The sequence below is a fragment of the Camellia sinensis genome, chromosome 14 (genome assembly GCF_055761805.1).
Source record: "Camellia sinensis isolate YWXY chromosome 14, ASM5576180v1, whole genome shotgun sequence".
Lineage (NCBI taxonomy): Eukaryota > Viridiplantae > Streptophyta > Magnoliopsida > Ericales > Theaceae > Camellia > Camellia sinensis.
In genome coordinates this window covers 88,107,856-88,126,012 of record NC_138974.1, presented here as the reverse complement: position 1 = coordinate 88,126,012, position 18,157 = coordinate 88,107,856, and the positions used below count along the sequence as shown (strand labels likewise).

The 18,157-nt window shown below is 35.8% G+C and overlaps 1 protein-coding gene and 1 long non-coding RNA gene across 2 annotated transcripts in view; both read left to right on the top strand.

The window, feature by feature from the left end:
• Positions 1–5,495: 5,495 nt before the first annotated feature.
• On the top strand, positions 5,496–8,622 carry LOC114285353 (uncharacterized). The gene is made up of 5 exons (XM_028228399.2): positions 5,496–5,637; positions 6,291–6,648; positions 7,192–7,302; positions 8,048–8,128; positions 8,224–8,622. The coding sequence occupies exons 2-5, from the start codon at positions 6,397–6,399 to the stop codon at positions 8,296–8,298; spliced, it is 519 nt and encodes a 172-aa protein (XP_028084200.1). The 5' UTR covers positions 5,496–5,637; positions 6,291–6,396; the 3' UTR covers positions 8,299–8,622.
• A 6,209-nt stretch (positions 8,623–14,831) lies between these two features.
• LOC114308814 (uncharacterized) overlaps positions 14,832–18,157 on the top strand; it is a 28,220-nt gene continuing 24,894 nt past the window's right edge. The window contains exon 1 of the long non-coding RNA XR_014350626.1: positions 14,832–15,054. This is a non-coding gene — a long non-coding RNA (uncharacterized LOC114308814). The remainder of the gene's footprint in view (positions 15,055–18,157) is intronic.

The following is an 18,157-nucleotide window of genomic DNA, read 5'->3' as shown; positions in this document are numbered from 1 at the left end:
CCTATTTCCACATAGTTCTTTGCTCAATTTTCTCAAAAAAAGTTTCATTTTGAAATTATAAAGCGAGCCTCGGAACACTACAAAAATATTTGGAACAAAAAATAGAAAGAAGGTTTCAAAAGAGAGTTTTGAACAAGACTTAAACAATTGGCCAAAACAGGTTTAGGGTTGGAAATAAAGCACAAATTCCATATTTTTTATTGAGAATTCTACGAGAAACACATTCTTGTTTTCATCATCGGGTAATCAAAAGAAAGCGCCCAAGTTTTACGGCCTATCAAAATAGGGTGTCTACAACTAACTCGCTTCAATTTCAGCTCGGCAACCATAACACTTCTATTCTCGGCAACCACAACACTTCCGTTTGAAAAATCCATTGATAACTACAGCAAGCTTGCCGAATTACTAACATTGCGAAGCTAGCTTTCCTCATGTGGCAATCACGAGATGATAGACCCATGATCAAGCTTTCATCAATACTCTTACTCAGCAACATTGAAGAGCTTAAGCACATCAATAAAGCACGGTGATGACACTACATTCGCACATCAGCCACTACCTTGCCAAGATGTCTCAATTAATTGGCTCTCATCCATGTTCCTTGGCACCAACAAAACCATCAACTTTGCCTTCGATGGTTGCTCAGTAAGCCCACACATGATTTTTTGCACTTTTTGGAAACTATTTCACGATTAAGCGGTCTTTAGAACTTTCATTTACACTCTAATATTGCAAGTTAGTCAAACTAATATCCATGACTCAATCTTGTGGGTTCAACTTGGTGACTAATTCCTTGGTGAAGTTCAACGCAGAGATGATGGCTAGATCAATTCCCGAGCAATTTCCATGCTGAGAAGTAAATCGGCCTCAATTATTCATTGTTGAATGCAAATTTAACGACCTATCGTGAGCTTTATCAAGCTCTTTTGCCGAGCACATTCCTCTGCAAGCACACTCCGCCAAGAGCACCTTTTGCTGAACACCTTCCTTCAGCTAACTACACTTTAGCCGAGGATAAGAGCCGAACAATACCAAAAAAAAAAAAAAAGTGAAACAATCTTATTTTTGGTCAACTTTTGGAGGTCCAACGACATCCAAACAGAGACAGAATGATGGTATGAACACTAGGCCATGAGATGAATCCAACACTGCAAAAATGAGGCGAGTCGGACTTCTGATGAGGGAGATACAAAGGCTCAAAGTCAGGGGTTTGAATCTAAAAAATTCTACTTTTAACATTGTGTTGTATGAAGAAGATAACATGAGGATTTATCATGTGCTTATCGGCACAAGGTACTCTATTGCATTTTAGCACGTTCGGGTTAATTGGGTAGTCTAGTAACTTCGGAGATGACTACCCTAAAGTTTTTCGCCGTGTAGAATCCATTTTTGGAGTCCAATTCTACAATTTCCTAGTCTCAAATTGGGATCAACAAACCAAAAAATCATTGAGGTTAAATGATTGATCAACGGTCAGATCTTGTCTAATTAGTATGCAATTTCAATAGCAGGATCGTGGAGTTAGACCACAATCTCCATCTGTGTTGATCATTCATTCGTCACGTTGGCCATAAACCACCAACTAGGGCGTCTCAGCCATTCCTAAACTTGCCAATGAGGGCAATAAACTAATAATCATACTGCAAAATGGCTTAATAGCCAAAGGGGATTCTACCACACAAATGCACCATTATATCATTGCCAAATCAATATGACACAACTTAGCCCTCGATAAAGATCAATGACACAATTTTTACCTCAACTCCCATTCACCAACTTGGCAATTGTGATCACGACAACAAATGTTGAAGGCCGAGAACTTGAACGTAGCTTCAAGCAAAGTAAACTATGCAGGCTGTAAGATCCAAAAATAATTATTGCAAATTACAATAACAATATATATATATATATATATCTTCCATCCTCATGAGTACTAAGCTATTGTCAGAAATACACGAGTTCATTCAAATCACTCAATAGGTCTGAGTCGCTAGTGTAACCGGTCGTTCAAGGCACTCAACAAGTCTTAGTCCGACCTTACGACTCTCATTCAAGGCACTCAGTAGGTTTGAGTGCCTCGGTAGCAATTCATCCAACGTACTTGGTAGTTCAAGAAACAACATTTCAACCCTCTCAGCTGAGTTGCCTAAAAGCTGAACAAAGTAAGGTGTAATTTTAATAAAGTTATATTTTATAGTCGCATATATTTTTTGTAGGAAAAGCCTCTAAATACGGAGTAATCTCCGTACTCGGCACAAAGTGCCATCAGCAAAAGCAAATACAGAGCAATTTTTTGTGCTTGGCACAAAGTGCCATCAACAAAAGCATTGAAATTCAGAGCAATCTTTGTGCTCAGCACGGAGCACCATCAGCAAAAGCTTTTGAATTCGAAGCAATCTTCGTGCTCTACACGGAGCACCATCAGCGAAAGTCTCCAAATTCGGAGCAAAGCCCTAATTTCCTAGGCATACATACATACATTCATATAGTCATTCATTCATTTATCAAAGATGTTTTTATCAAGAGACCTAACTAGGGATGGCAATTGAAACCTGGCCCGACGGGGACCCGATCCCCCGACCCCGAATTGAGTGGTTATTCTCCGAAAAATACCCCCGACGGGCCGGGGATGGTATTAAAAATTGAATCCCCGATGACATTCGGGCCAGGGACGGGGATACATGTTTCAACCCCGGACCCGGCTCGACCCCATCCTCGATCCTCGCCCCCGGTTTCCCCCGATGTAAAATTATTATTTTGCCCCTTTTATATAATATATGTGTGAGAGTGTGTAGGGTTTGGGCTGTTGGCAGATGCAGAACACCCACACACAAACTTCTTCTCCCTCTCTCTCTCACACACACGGTCATTCCTCACCGCCTTTCCTTCACCGTTTTGGTTGACAGCGGTTCTTCCCTCACCGCTGCTCCTCACCGCAGCTCCTCCTCTGGCGGAACTCCCTCACTGTCCCGTTTTGGTCGGCAGCGGCTTCTTCTTCTCTCCCTCTCACGCTATCGTCTCTCTCTCATGGTATCTCCTCTTCTCTCTCTCTCTCTCTCTCTCTCTCTCTCCCCTCCTTGGTTTGGTCGGCAACGACTCCTCCATCACCGTCGTTCCTCACCGCAGCTCCTCCTCTCTCCCTCTCACTGTGTCTCCTTGTCTCTCTCTCTCTCTCTCTCTCACGGTATCTCCTTCTCTCTCTCTCTCTCTGTTTTTTTTATTTTGTTTTCTATTTTTTGATTTTGTTCTTCAAATCTGAAAATGATGAAGATGAAGATGAACATGTTGATCTGTGTTAGATTTTTTGATCTGTTTGTTGATGAAGATCAAGAAAATGAAATCTGTTGTTGAAAATCTCTCACTCTCTCTGATTTGTTGTTGATCTGTTGTAAAATAATGATCTATTGTAAATGTGTTGATGAAGATCAAGAAAATGTGTGGATTTGTTAGATTTGTTGTTGATTAATTCTTGTAAATGTGTAGAGTTGATTTTTTTTTTTTTTTTAACTTTTTGGTCGGGGAATTTCAGGGTCGGGGAAACCCGATCCCCGTTAGGGGACGGGGACGGGGGAGGTTGTGGGTTCCCCGTCGGGGATCGGGGCCGAGAACGGGGGTATTTCCACCATCGGGGATCGGGGACGGGGAGTGTGATCCCCGGCCCCTCCCCGCCTCGTCCTGTTGCCATTCCTAGACTTAACATCTATTTGAACAACATAGCTCGGCAAGGTGATCTGGGAGTAAGGCCTATATCAACTGCATGTTCTCTATCAAGGATGTTATTTTCATCAAAGATCTAACATTCGTTTGTGCCACTAACTTGGCAGTAAAAACTCTCATTCCTTCTACTGAAGAAAGTGAAAGTTTTTGGGCAATTGTGATAGCCCAAAAATATCAAAAAATCCTAACTTATTGGGGTTAACCGAAACAAGTCCTAACAATGGACTTAAGCCCAAGCAAGGAAGCCCATCAAGCAAATGTCTAGAACAAGTCACACCCACCTCTATAAAAAGAAAGCATCCCATAGAACATAGGTATGCCTCATCTCTACAATACACATACAAACACTTTTCAAATTCTTCATCCATTCTCTTTGATTCAAGAGTTCTAACTTTATCATTAAAGTGTTCTCGGCCAACAACCCTGCTTGGGTGTCGTCAACTATGTTTATCTTTACAGATCTATGGGATAAAACTCATCTCTTAGTTGGATCTCTTCAACAATTCATGTGAGAGGATTTTCAGATTCTTACAGTAATTAACCCCTCAGAAAAATTACTTAAAAAATTGTCCAAAGGACTACATTCTTTGTGGGTGTTGCCCACACCCTACTAGCTTTCAGTTTACATCACAAAACTATTTTCGAGGTCAAATTCAGGATATATTATTACATTCTGGAACCTCTAGAATGTTTTTTTGGATGTACTCTCAACTTTTGACTATTGTACTTTTTTTTTTTTTACTATTGATCCTAGAGTGCTTAATATAATCATATATATTATTAAGGTAAGGGTCTTAAAAATTTGGAGATTTATTAAAATATGGAGTCTTAAACGTTTGTCTAGCAGAAAAGCTAAAGGGAGACGATTAATCATGGAGTTGGAATCATAAAAGTACAGCAATTCTACCTGTTTGGAAATTTCCAAATAAGATCTGGCATATACTTTTTTTATCAGTTATAATTATATGTATTCAAAACTGAAAAAACAAACAGCTCACAAAGTATGGGCTGCGAGTTCCCAAACATCTTCATTCGAATTTTTTATGTTTCGAAATTCTTGTCACTTTGCATAACTGAGACTACATTGGAAATAGATATTTGGGGATAGAAAATCCATGACTGTTTCTTACAAATTGTACTAGTCCTTGACCATACCAAATAAAGTAGTAGATAAAAAAAGAGTATATGTTCTTTCTTACATGCCCAAGCTGGAAGGGTAATCATATGTGATAAAGGCAGCCAGCAATTGCACCTCTCTCTCTCCAACTCTATCTTGGTCCTTAAGGGTCTCTCATTCATGATGAGTCATGACAGTGTAGGTGAGCCCTTACTTTCTACTCCTCATGGAAACTTTCACACAAAGCACCCCCACACACCAAGGAAAACAAAAAAAGAGAAGATTAGCCAATACTCTTTGGGACCTCTCAACAGATAATTATTGTACATATTGCATCATACCCATAAAAAGTAATGATTAAAATTAATTTCAAACTGGATAAAGTTAGATTCTGTCTTGTGGTTTGTTCATATTAAATTTGAAAAATTCAAAATTTTAAGCATCATTAAAGATTTCATCATCGTATAACAATCTAGATTTATGTATTCCCAAAGCCTGGCAAATATGTACGTACTTACTTTGTGAAAGTTATTATAGCAATATGAGAACTGTAGTTGGTTAGCTGAATCTGCCAAATTACCTACTTTAGAAAATAGCTGTTTTACCAGAACAGGTCCATATTGATCCTTTATCAAGTTTTGAGAACATTTTGTAGAAGAATGTGTTAAAGAATTCTACAATGTATTCTGTTGCTGAATATTAAAAGTTTAATGAGGAAGTTGGGAAGGTGTTTTTATCGAGTGGGTGTTGGTGATCTGAGAGTTTTCATTAAACAAATCCTCTTTCAACTTTAGGATATTAAGGTGAGTGGGCATTTTGGTCATTTCACCTTCAAACATTTGAAAGTTGGGAGCATCTATTTGCACACTACAAAGCTTCTCAATTCACACTATTTTTTCATTCAGATTTCAATTGCCGAGCAAAAAATCATTGTTTGAATACCAACTGCTAAACGAAATTCTAATTCGATACTTGATATCTAAGCACTTGTTTTTTCTTCAGTAATTGATATTCGAACAAAAAAAATAATGTGAATCGAAAAAAGGGTAGTGTGCAAATAGTTTCTTTAAAATTTCTTTATCAAATTTGATTCTTTTTAGAACTTATTTAGTAAAAGGGTTGGTTTCTCCGTAATTGGACTAGATATCCCGTCCAAATTTTGTTATAGAAGTAGTACTCACAATTTGGCCCACTGTTGTGCCTACAACTTCTCTCACATAATTTGAACTAGATATCGACTCAAACTAGAGATGAACCGATCCCTTTACTAAAACCAAGTTCTTTTATACAAAATTTACAAACCCATGTATATATTTTTTGTTATTTATTTTAAAGGGACTGCATTTGATAAATAAATTTTATAATAACTTGGGGTTTTATAAAAAACTAAAACATTTGCTGTAAAGAATCTAGTTGGTTTCACACCTTTAAACGTAGCCTTGTTTATAAGCATCAGTCACAGAGGAAAGATCACCATCATTGTAAAGCAGAAAGGCAAATAAAAGAGAAGATCACAAGAGAGATTACAAGGAAGAAAGGAAAAAGGTTTGGTAGAGGCACCAATGGCAACCCAAAAACCAGTATTGGAGCAGCAACAATCACAGATGTTGCGAGTGAAGAACTCGGGATTGATCAGTATCAATGGAAGCCCTGTAATGGAAGACAGGGAAGAGGAGATGACAAGGTCGGCTCTGTCTGCTTTCCGCGCAAAGGAGGAAGAGATTGAGAGGAAGACAATGGAGGTGAAGGAGAAGGTTCAAGCTCAGTTGGGCCGCGTAGAAGAAGAAACCAAGCGATTGGCTGAGATTCGCGAAGTAAGTACAAGTATATCACCACATGATCATGCTTGTGTTTGTGTTTTTGGAAACAAGAACAATGGAAAGTTAGGAATTTCATTTTTATTTTTTGCTAATGCTGTGGTGACTAAATTTTGGGTACCACATAATATGCTGGTGCTTCATTTTTTTGAGTAAAAAGGCTTTTTCAGAAATTTATTCAGAAAACAATGTCCTCATCATAAACAGAAAACAAAACAGCATGCAGCAAAAAAAGATTTTCAAATGAAATTTCCAATTTATAAATAAGCCAACCCCAAAAAAAAGAAAAGAAAAAAGAATATTTGGAACTTGGCTATAAATTGATTTGAAATTAGAAAATGAACATGAAATCCATTTGCCCATTTCATTTAGCTGTTCCAGAAAGTGTGAAACTCCAATTTTTCACTAGTTTCATTTTGCTTCGCTTTGTTTTGTTTTTTATTTTTTAGTTTTTATGAGTAAGAACTGTACATATATAGTCTTAATGACAATTTACTGTGGTTTTCTTTATTTTTAAAATAAAATCTAAAATTCCAACAGGAGCTTCATGCTCTGGCAGATCCGATGAGGAAGGAGGTTGCGATCGTACGTAAAAGGATTGACATTGTTAACAAAGACCTGAAGCCACTAGGACTTACTTGCCAGAAGAAGGTGAAAAAACCTCATAATTTTGTTTCAAAACTACATTTTGCTATTATTTGATCTTCTCATTGTGGCTGTGCATAGTGAACAAGAGTGTTCACTACTTGATTAAAGAATTATGGTTAAATCAAGAAATTTGACCAGTCATCTTTTGCTTTACACTATATTTATTTTGGTGATGACAATAGTGATTTCATCTTATACAACAAAGTCATGTGTAAATCATATCCAAATGCAATTATACATAATTTCATTTTCTTGGCTCAAAGAACTCACTGTTAATAGACATGCTTCTTTTGTCATAGTTTTGTTTACAACAGAAATAGCCTTCCAAGGATGAGTTTCGTGTCACTTTAGTTCTCTATATAACTTTCAATTTTGTCAATTTCATTAATAAAAATAGTCTAAATCATACAAATCACCTATGATCCTAATGCATTGTTTCGTGTCTTTATGGTTCGCTCTGAAACATTATGGGACTATGCTTCGTTTTCTTTATTAGTATTGGTGTTTAGGGATAAAGTAACAAAACTGAAAACTGATACAAAATGTGTACTTTAGAGATTATAAGTGTATTTTGTTATCGTGCTGTTAATTATTTAGTTGGCCCATTTGAAATTGGATTAATTTAACTCAAATTAAAAACCTTAGGCGCAGAATTGGCAAAATTAAATTTTAGGGATGATAGATATATTTTATCCATTTCTTTCAAATGAATATTCAAGTAAGCTGATATTTTTTTGGCTTACCACAGGAAAAAGAATACAAAGAAGCCCTTGATGCCTTCAATGAAAAGAACAGGGAAAAGACACAACTGCTTACCAAGTTAATGGAGGTAAAATTCTTAAATATTTAAATATCATGAGACCATGTTTGTAACTTGTTTTCATTTTTCTCACTCTGCTTTTTCCTCTGTGAATCATTGATCAGCTGGTGAGTGAAAGTGAGAAAGTGAGGATGAAGAAGCTGGAGGAGCTCAGCAAGAACATAGATACCCTACATTAAAACCAATACATTCCAATAATTAAAACTGAGTGTTTGTTTGTTCTATTCGACAATCATTATCTTGAATTCTGTTACATTTTCTGTTTTCGGTTTCACTCGCTCTTTGTTTAGATTTTTTTTTTTTTTTTTTCTTCTGATTTTGGAAACAGACTCTCCCTAACTTGGTTTGTTACTTAACACAACCCTGCTCTAGACCTCTGCCACACATCCCAATCACAAAAACGTTGTGCCATATTATTATTGAAGAGCTTGATATGTATTGTTGGATTCCTTTCTTAACAGTTTAATTTTTTTGTATATGGTATCAGAAAGTCTTGGCTTCAATTCTCTTAGTTTGTATTTTATTCCTTTCCATGTTTGGATGTTCGCATCTCCACTTGTAAGACAAGGTTGCATGTGAGGAAAAGTAGTAGAGAGATTGATACGCATTATCTAGTCACTTTCCTAATAGCTCAAGTTTTTAGGAGTCTTGCTTTTTTGTTTGGTTTAATTTTTGAAAAATGTTTATAATGTTATTTTTAATCATTTTTTAAGTTTTTATATGCACCTAGTCTAGTAAAATATTTGGGAAGTAATTTTAAAAAAATCAAAAAATACGAAAATGTATTGATATACATATTCTATTTCTATGTATATAGTTTTTTTTTTCTTGTAAATATTTTACTTTTTAAATGTATACAAATTAAGTGGATTTAAAAATTAAAAAATTGATTAACATATATATAAAAAAAAAATTACTAAAGAAAAAAAAGATACAGACAACAAAAAACTTAAAAATAATTTTTGAATTTCAAGATCAAATGAAGTTCTCTTCCTGTTTAGATGTTTGCATCTCCACCTTTGAGACAAAGTTGCACGTGAGGAAAGGAATTAAAGAGATTGATACGCATTGTCTATCCTCCTTCCTAATAATTTAAACTTTTTGAGATTAATAGCAATGGATATACATAATTGGGACTAGTGGAGAGATTGATATTCATTGTGGGTTGGTTAGATCAAAGCAGATCTATACACAACTTACTATCACATAAATTCTTTCCTTTTCCATAGGGATGCCACCAGGCAAGTTTGGGGCGGGTTTGTCATCCCCTCCCCGCCCTTGCCCCCACTTTTAAACCCCACTCCCGCGCTATCCCTATCCTCACATATACCTGATACTTATGGATATCTGACCACATTTCAAATTGTCAAAAAAATTGAGAACCATTTAAATTCTTAACACATTAAATATTTTCCTATAACAAAATGAGAGGGGTGACATTTTGGCTTCTTATTTATTTATATTTAAACGGAATTATAGACTTTTAGTATTCATTTTTTCTAATTATATTATATATACATGTATATTATTTATTTACATATATTATTAATTATATGGGTCGGATTTTGACCAGGGCGGCGATACATGCTTCTACTGCGGGTGATCAAAATTTAATCCACTTCTGCCCCGCATAAGTGTCGAATCGGATAAAATTCACCCCATTCAAAACAGTATGAACAACGAATCCCGCGAATCGGACTAAAATAGCCATCCCTACTTTTCCACGTCCACTTCCACTTCACGAACTTTTCACCAATTCAATTTCATGTATCATGATTGGTTAGCTTCAAGAGGACCTTTTTTTTACTTTTTCCTTCCTTTTATTTCACTTTAATGAGGATACCTAGAACACTGGCCCATCAGTTCAGTGAAAAAACAGACAATTCTTCTCAAATGATACATAGGATTCTCCAATTAGTAGATGGTTAGGTAACCAACCTCATAATCAATGGGTTGTTTGAAATATTTACCAGATTCTTCAAACTACCGTCGACAATAAGCAATGAATTTTAAATTTCATTGCAAATACGTTATTTACATGAATCAAAAATTAAATTTCATCACTAAAAGTGATAATGGAAAAACAATTAGCAAGAAAATACTGTTTTTTGAAGCTTAAAAGGACTATCTTTACCGATGAATTAGTTCCGCCAAAATTTCTAATAGCAAGCAAGTTTTAAAAATAATAAGCATTGAAATATAAAATTTTCATGGATTGTTAGACTTGCAGATATATAATCTTCCAGTTTAATGTAATGACTCTCATATTTGTAAGTAATTTCCTATTGATTGACACACAAAAAATACAAAATTTAAACTTGGATACTTATAGAAAGCATTAGAATGCCATACTGTTAAATTTGATTTCCAAAAGTAGAATAATTAAAAGTTGTTGCTATTGCTGGAACATTTAAGATTACTGTTGAAGTAAAAGTACAACCATCTAATACTTAGGCCTCGTTTGTGTTAGAATTTCTCCACACCTACCACCTCCACTATCACACACTCCACTACCATCCACCTCCACTATCACACACTCCACTACCATCTTCTCCTCTATATATAGGAATTGTAATATACAGAAATTCATCAATCAATCAATCAATACATCAATCAATAATACATCAGTTTCTTTACATGGTATCAGAGCCATAAGATTTAGGCATATATTCCTTTCTTTCCGGCGGGCAGCCGGCCGGCAACCATGACTTCGCTGCCCGCTGGAATTTTTCAATACCTCCACAGAGTATGGCTCAATCCCAAGCTTACTTCCATCAAACACAGAAGTCCCAATTGCCACGGATAGCCCACCACAATCACCCCACCTTCTTCAACCCTTACTGTCCGACCCGGCCTCCTCTCCTTCACTTCTCTCGCCGACAACGTCATCTCCCCCTTCTCGAACCCTCAGCTTCAGTTGAATACCTTACCTCATGGGTCGCATTTTGGTGGAAATCTCCCCCAGTATAATACTGTCGGTCTCTCTGTCAATGGCCGACCACAGAACCAATGGGTCAACCAGACTCGTGTTTTTCCCGGAGATCGTTTCAGCCTCTTTGTGCTTTCATACACTCCTCTTCCTTTCGCGATCGCACCAAGGATTTTCTCAGCGTAGTCGGCTCTCTCCTCTTCGGCGTCGGTTGCGGCGCTCTCACCGCCGCCACTCTTTACTTGATTTGGTCTCTCTTTGCCCCTAACCGATTCGATTTCCGTGATTCCGATGGTGAACCCGACGTGAATTTGGATTTACGGGAATTTGTTCTTGTAAGTGTGGGCTATTACACAAGTGCTACTTTATCTTCGTCTGTTAACCTCTCTTGGCCACTGCTCCGTGCGTATCCCTTGTCTTCTCTCTATACTTGATCCCACACACACCACAGCACAGAGCTCTCTCTCTCCTCACGGACAAAACCCATTCTTCTTTTTTATTTAATGGCTTGCACCTCCCAACCAATGTGCACCCTTCTTTTTCCCAGAACCCACCGTCTCTCTCCCTTTCCACCCTCTCTTTTCCTTTTCTTTTCTTTTTTTTATTCTTCACACAACAACCTGTTCCCCATTGCTTTTATATAAACAATAAAAAAAACAAAAATAAAAAAAAAACTAAAAAAAAATAATAATAATCATATATATCTATATATCTATATATTCTGATTCTTTTCACATATATTCTTTCTATTTCTTTCCTTTTTCTTTCTCTTTCATTTTATTTTTCATCTTTTTTTTTTCATTATTATTTCTTTGCACGACAAAAAAAAAAAAAAACAAAACAAAAACAAAAACAAACGAGAGGACGAAGACGAACTGCAAACCATCTTATTTTATTCATGTCGGGGCTCACCCCGATCATCATTTTACACCAAAAAAAAAAACAAAAAAAAAAAAAAAAAAAAAAACCCAACACCCCAAGATTTGTTTTCTTTTCTACAGCCGGCCACCCACCGACCTCACTTCTTCGCATATTCCGCCGGCCTTTTCTTCTTGCCTCCGTCCTGGGCGGCCCTTGCCGGTGTTGCCTCAGTACTTCCTTGTCCACTGGGCATGATCACTACTCCCTGCTCCTCCACTGCAGCATATGGTGGACCTCCAAATCGAAACATCATGGTGGCCTTCCGCTTCAGCTCCTTGTTTTCTGCCCTTAGCACGCTTATCTCTGCTCGCGCATCCTTATACATGCGTTGGAGCAGAGCCAGCTGGGCGTTTAAATGCTGCACCTCATTTGTCCTACTCTGCAGCCGGTTCGACAAATTTGTGACCGCCGTCATGGTTTCCACGCATGACTTCAGAGTATACTGATTAGCCTCAATATCAATTTGCACCGCCATTTTTTGCTCCACCGACCGCATCGGAAAGTTCAATGGAGCAAAACCAGAGGTGTTTGGTTGAGGTTCACTGGCCACCGCACCAGTTATTTCTCCTGTGGGCTCGTTCAGTTCTGGAAAGAGCGTGAGTAGGTTCTGGGTAGCTCGACGGGAAGAAGAGGCCATATTTTGGGTTGCTAAGTGTTTCAGAGCAGGGTTTACAGAGTGTTTCAGACTGCCAAAATTCAGAGGTTTCAAACTGGTTTGCACAGCCTCTGCCTCACCCTTGGTTAAATAGCCAGGGCCGATCCGCGTATCGCGCGCCACTTGCCGACAGCCGACAAACGGGCACGCACGCCAAGGCGCCCACGTGCCTCGCCATCATGTCCGGCACACCTTTTGATGAATTGGGCACGTCTTTTGAAAAATTGGGCACACCTTTTGAGGGTGCAACTTTTACAACGGTCCGACATGACCCTATAAACTGTCCCGACATTTGATTCCGGTTAGCATCTCCAACGGTCCGACATGACCCCATAAACTGTCCCGACATTTGATTTCGGTTAGCATCTCCAACGGTCCGACATGACCCCATAAACTGTCCCGACATTGATTCCGGTTAGCATACAGTGTCCTCTACAACGTTATGACACCACCATACAGTGTCCTCTACAACGTTATGACACCACCATACAGTGTCCTCTACCACGTTATGACACCACCATCCAGTGTCCTCTACCACGTTATGGCACCACCTTTCAGTGTCTTCACCAACGGTCTGACCCGACCATACAGTGTCTCCTATCTTTTTTTATTTTTATGTATTTTCTTGTTTTGTTACTCTCTCCAAACTCAAGTTGGTTAGTTTCTATCCTCCTTGAGTTTGCGGGGGGCTGTTAGAATTTCTCCACACCTACCACCTCCACTATCACACACTCCACTACCATCTTCTCCTCTATATATAGGAATTGTAATATACAGAAATTCATCAATCAATCAATCAATACATCAATCAATAATACATCAGTTTCTTTACAGTTTGGGAACAGGCTAATTTAATAACTTTTTGGCTATTTGGCTAAAAAGGTAGGTAAAAAAACTTGTATGTTTGGGATGACTTTTTGGCTAATTACGAAAAGATGTGCAAAAAGTAGAGAGAAAAGAGAATCTTTAACTTTTTGGTATGGGTTGTTGGTTTTTTGGCTAATTTAGTAACTTTTTGGCTAATTGGTTAAAATAGCCTCTTGCCAAACGAGGCCTTAGAACCTCGATTTTTCTCTCTCTCTTTTTAAGTGCAAACAATTAATGCTTTAATATATTAGGTTTACTATGCATGTGGTATATGTTGAGGGAAATTTTTGGTGTATTTAGAAGTTTCTACGCCAAGAGCATCTATTATAGTGATGCTTGTAAGAAGTTAACCGTTAACAATAAAAAATTATTTAATGGGCTCGGTACACCATGTGTTCATATATGTTCATTTAATAGTTTTTGTATTTTTGTCTATCATGTTGTTTGTTTGTTTGTTTTTTTTTTTTTTTTAACTTATATAATTCATCTTGTTATGAAATTTTTAGAATTCAAGATAGTCACTTCTTTTTCAATATTTGATGATCCAATGATGGAGTTGTTAAGTCAAATGTTAAACATGTATAGTGGTGTTTCCCAAAAAGCAACTTAACTTTTTCAAAATTATTTATTATTGTTTTAAAATTATTGCCCAGTGAAAAAACGTCTTCACAAAGTCGTTGGTGGGGGGTGAGGCAGTTAGGTTAGTGTTAGGATTAGTCACACTCAAAAATCAATTATACATACGAAAAAATGAGACATAAGAGATTTTACACACAGAAAAATGAAACACAAGAAATTTATGTGGTTCGACAATTGTCTATATCCACGAAGAGAGATTACCACTATAGAATTATCTCAGAAGGAGATTACAAAACTCACACCTCACAACCCTCCATAGAACTCTCTCACTCATAGATTACATACACACTCTGTGTTGCTTATGTCTGTCTGTATTGTTTTTGTTCCTTTCCTCCTCACCTCAATTTATACAGAAAAAAGAGGGAAACAAAGTGAAGGAAAAAGTTATTGAGCTTGGTCTGCCACCTGTCCGCTTCCCTCATCCCCCCTACTTCTTGACTTCGAGCCAACCTTCATTAACTCCTCCATGTGGGCTGGAGCTAACAATTCTCCCCCTCTACGCCTATATGGATAACTGACTTCTCACTTGAAAAGATTTATATTGCAAAACATTTATGAGTATTATGACCCATTTTTTTGTGTTTTGTCTTGTCAAACTTAACTTATCTTAGATTTTAATTTATTATCCGTGATTTTTTTCTTCCTAAGGAAACATATAAGGAAATTTATTAGAAAAAAAACTTTTGGGATCATTTCAGATTGATAAATTTACCGTTTTGGAACGTAAGTGTACCATATGTTGGAACTTGCATACCAATAAGTAATTGTTAAGGTATTAGCGTTTTTTGGTAACGTAGGTTAGTATTGCTTCTTCTTGTTCAGTTCCTGTCAAGATACCATTGAATGGTGAGTGGCTATGAGGTGCGAGATGCTTATTGAACTCTATGTTCTATCCATGGTAGAGACAGGGAGCTTATGGGGGAGGTTAGCATAGTTGATTGATATTTGTGGATGCTTTAGTGTGTTTATTTCTGTTTATGTATGTGTTTCAATTTGTAATTATGTAGTTTATGTGGTTTCTTGCCCATATATCTTCCCTAAGTTTTTATCTATTATCTTTGATGGTAGGGGTAACTTGGGAAAAAAATGAGGATATATGGGCAAATTTGGGTTATAGTTGTGGTTTTCGTTTTATTACCTAGGGTGTATCCCTTGTAAATGTGTACATTCTTTGTATTTAATTTATGACTTATCCATCCAAAAAAATAATTTTCATATTTGGCTGGAATTTGCTTGACAAAAACAAAAACTTGTATGCTTATTTTTAAGTTTGCTAGTGAACTACATTGGCATTGTAAATGCACCACTGGCCTTTTTGAGCCAAGAAGACTTGGATTGACTTATAGGCCCAAATGAAATACAATCTAAAACTTATTGTTAATTGATGTTTGTTAATTGCTCAAGTACAAAGTATTGTTTCTAATAAATTTTAGTTTAGACTTGTCAATGGGTTGTGTTCATGTTAGACAAAGCATGGCCCACTAGATTTTTATATGAATCTTATTCCGTTGCTCACTCTATGCCTAACTGGTGTAAGTTACCAAATGGACATTTAGGTCTCATTTGGGAATAGGTTATTTTAGTAACTTTTTAATTTTTTACGAAAAGATATACAAAAAAGTAGATAGAGTGATGTGACAATTTATAGTGACTTTTTAGCTAAAATATGTAATTGCCAAACGAGGCTTAAAGAAGTGATTTTTCTTGTTCCATAGCATAAAGAAGGAAAGTTTGTGTAATTTGGAAAATATGTCCGTATGGTCTTTGTGATTTGCACTTGTTGCATTATTTATTTCTGAGCGTAAAGAACTTGGCATCTTTTTCATTTTTCTAAGATAGTGCTCAAATGGAATGTCGTGCCTAAATATACAAAAATAGAATCATTCATGTAATTGGTGGGTTTAGAGCTATGAATTGTACTCTTTTTTATGCTTTGTGTGTGTGGTATATGGGTAGTTGACCTGTAGGAGTGGAATTAACGAGCCATTCAGACTTAAGATGGGATAGCATCAATTGTTCATGTATGGCTGGCTTCAACTCTGTTTTGTTTCTCCTTGAGTGACATGGACTTCTTTATTTAATAAATAGCAAAAAACAAAATGAATAGTTATTAAATTAGATGCCATTATCTGAATCACTCATAATTTTGAAATGGAAAAATGAAAACATTATTAAAAAATCTGAATGGGTGTACACAACTGATTGTAGATTTGTAGGACTGACTTATGTTACATAATAATGTTTCTGCCTTCATTTTCTATGCTAGTGAGATGGGCCATTTAGCCTCCACAGGATATTCACTATCAATGGGCGGGTGCAATCCTATGGATCTTGTTATGTGAAGCCACCAATTTGGTTATCCAAGCCAATGACCATTTTTTGGTTAATTGTGAATTGTATGTAAATAAAATCCTTTGTCATTGCTTAGCCTTGTAAATTTAGTTTTCTCAATTTTTTTTTGTTTTTTTTTTTTGGTAAATATATTTTTTATTGCTTGATTTTGTTTGCCAAGAGATCTTGAGAAAAGATTTATATTTTGGATCTCAATGCTTGAGATTAGAAAAAAAGGGTTTCTCTTCTTCTAGTCTCCATTGAGACTGAGGCCAAGTTTGGCAACCCAAAAATAATCCATCTTTTTATCTTTTTATCTTTTTTCCATCACATCACCTCTCTACTTTTCTGCACATCTTTTCGTAAAAAAACAAAAAGTATACTTATTTAGGTCATCCCAAACAACTCCTGACTTTCTCTCTCAGATTTTATTGCAATCAAATTATAGTCTTTGTTTGTAGTTAACTTTCTTGTATTTTGTTTTGTTTTCCCATATTTTATTTGTTTAAATTGATATTATTTAAATTTACATAATTGCCTTTCTCCCAATTGCTGATTTTCCTTAATTATATTACTTGAACTGTCGCAAATTTATCAGTGACGGTTTTCTAACTTGATTACTTGATAATTATGTATATACTATGTGATTTTTGTAGTTCTTTTCTTGTCTCACAATTTTTTGTTTTATAGTTTCACTTGATTACCTGATAATTATGTATATACTGTGTGATTTTTGTAGTTCTTTTCTTGTCTCACAATTTTTTGTTTTATATTTTCTTTATTAATTGATAAATTTTCTCAAGTTGTTTGGTTTTCTTTTGATAAATATATTATTTATTGCTTGGTTTTCTTTTATTTTTTGGTTTGTTTGTTTGCCCAGGAATCTTGAGAGAAGAATTCATAACTTTTGAATCTCAATTTTTTGAGATTAGAAAAAACGGATATCTCTTTCTCACAGTCTTCATTGAGACTAAGTTTCTGTTCCAAATTTCTTTGCTCTGTCAAAATTAGAGTATTAGTTTCCAATTAACGTTCTCATACTTTTTCATTTTAATTGATTGTGTTGAAATTTGTATAGGTGTTCTACAAATTTCTCTTTTCCGTTAATTATATTACATATAAACTCTTTTAACTTTATCAATAATAGTTTTCTAATTTGATTACTTGGTAATTTTCTATATATTGCTTTATTTTTTTTTTAGTTCATATTCTAATCTCACAATTTTTTGTTCTATATTTTCCATATTATTTGATAAATGTTATAATTTTTTTTTGGTTATCTTTTGATAAATATATTATCTATTGCTTGATTTTCTTTTGTCTTTTGGTTTGTTTGTTTGTTTGCCAAGGAATCTTAAGAAAGAATTCACGATTTTCAAATCTCAATGCTTGAGATTAGAAAAAAGGGACATATCTTTCTCGCAATCTCCATTGAGACTAAGTTTCTCTCTTAGTTTTCTTTGCAATTAAAATTATGTTAGTTTCTAATTAATTTTTTCCATATTTTGTTTCTTTTTCTCATTTGTTTTGCGTTAGTTGATATTATTGAAGTATATATAGGCGTGTTTCTCCCAATTTCTCCTTTTTATTTATTTATATGACATATAAACTATTGTGAATTTATCAATGATGTTCATGACTCACATTTCTTTGTTCAATATTTTATTTTTTATTTCATTTTTTTCTTCAAATTGTT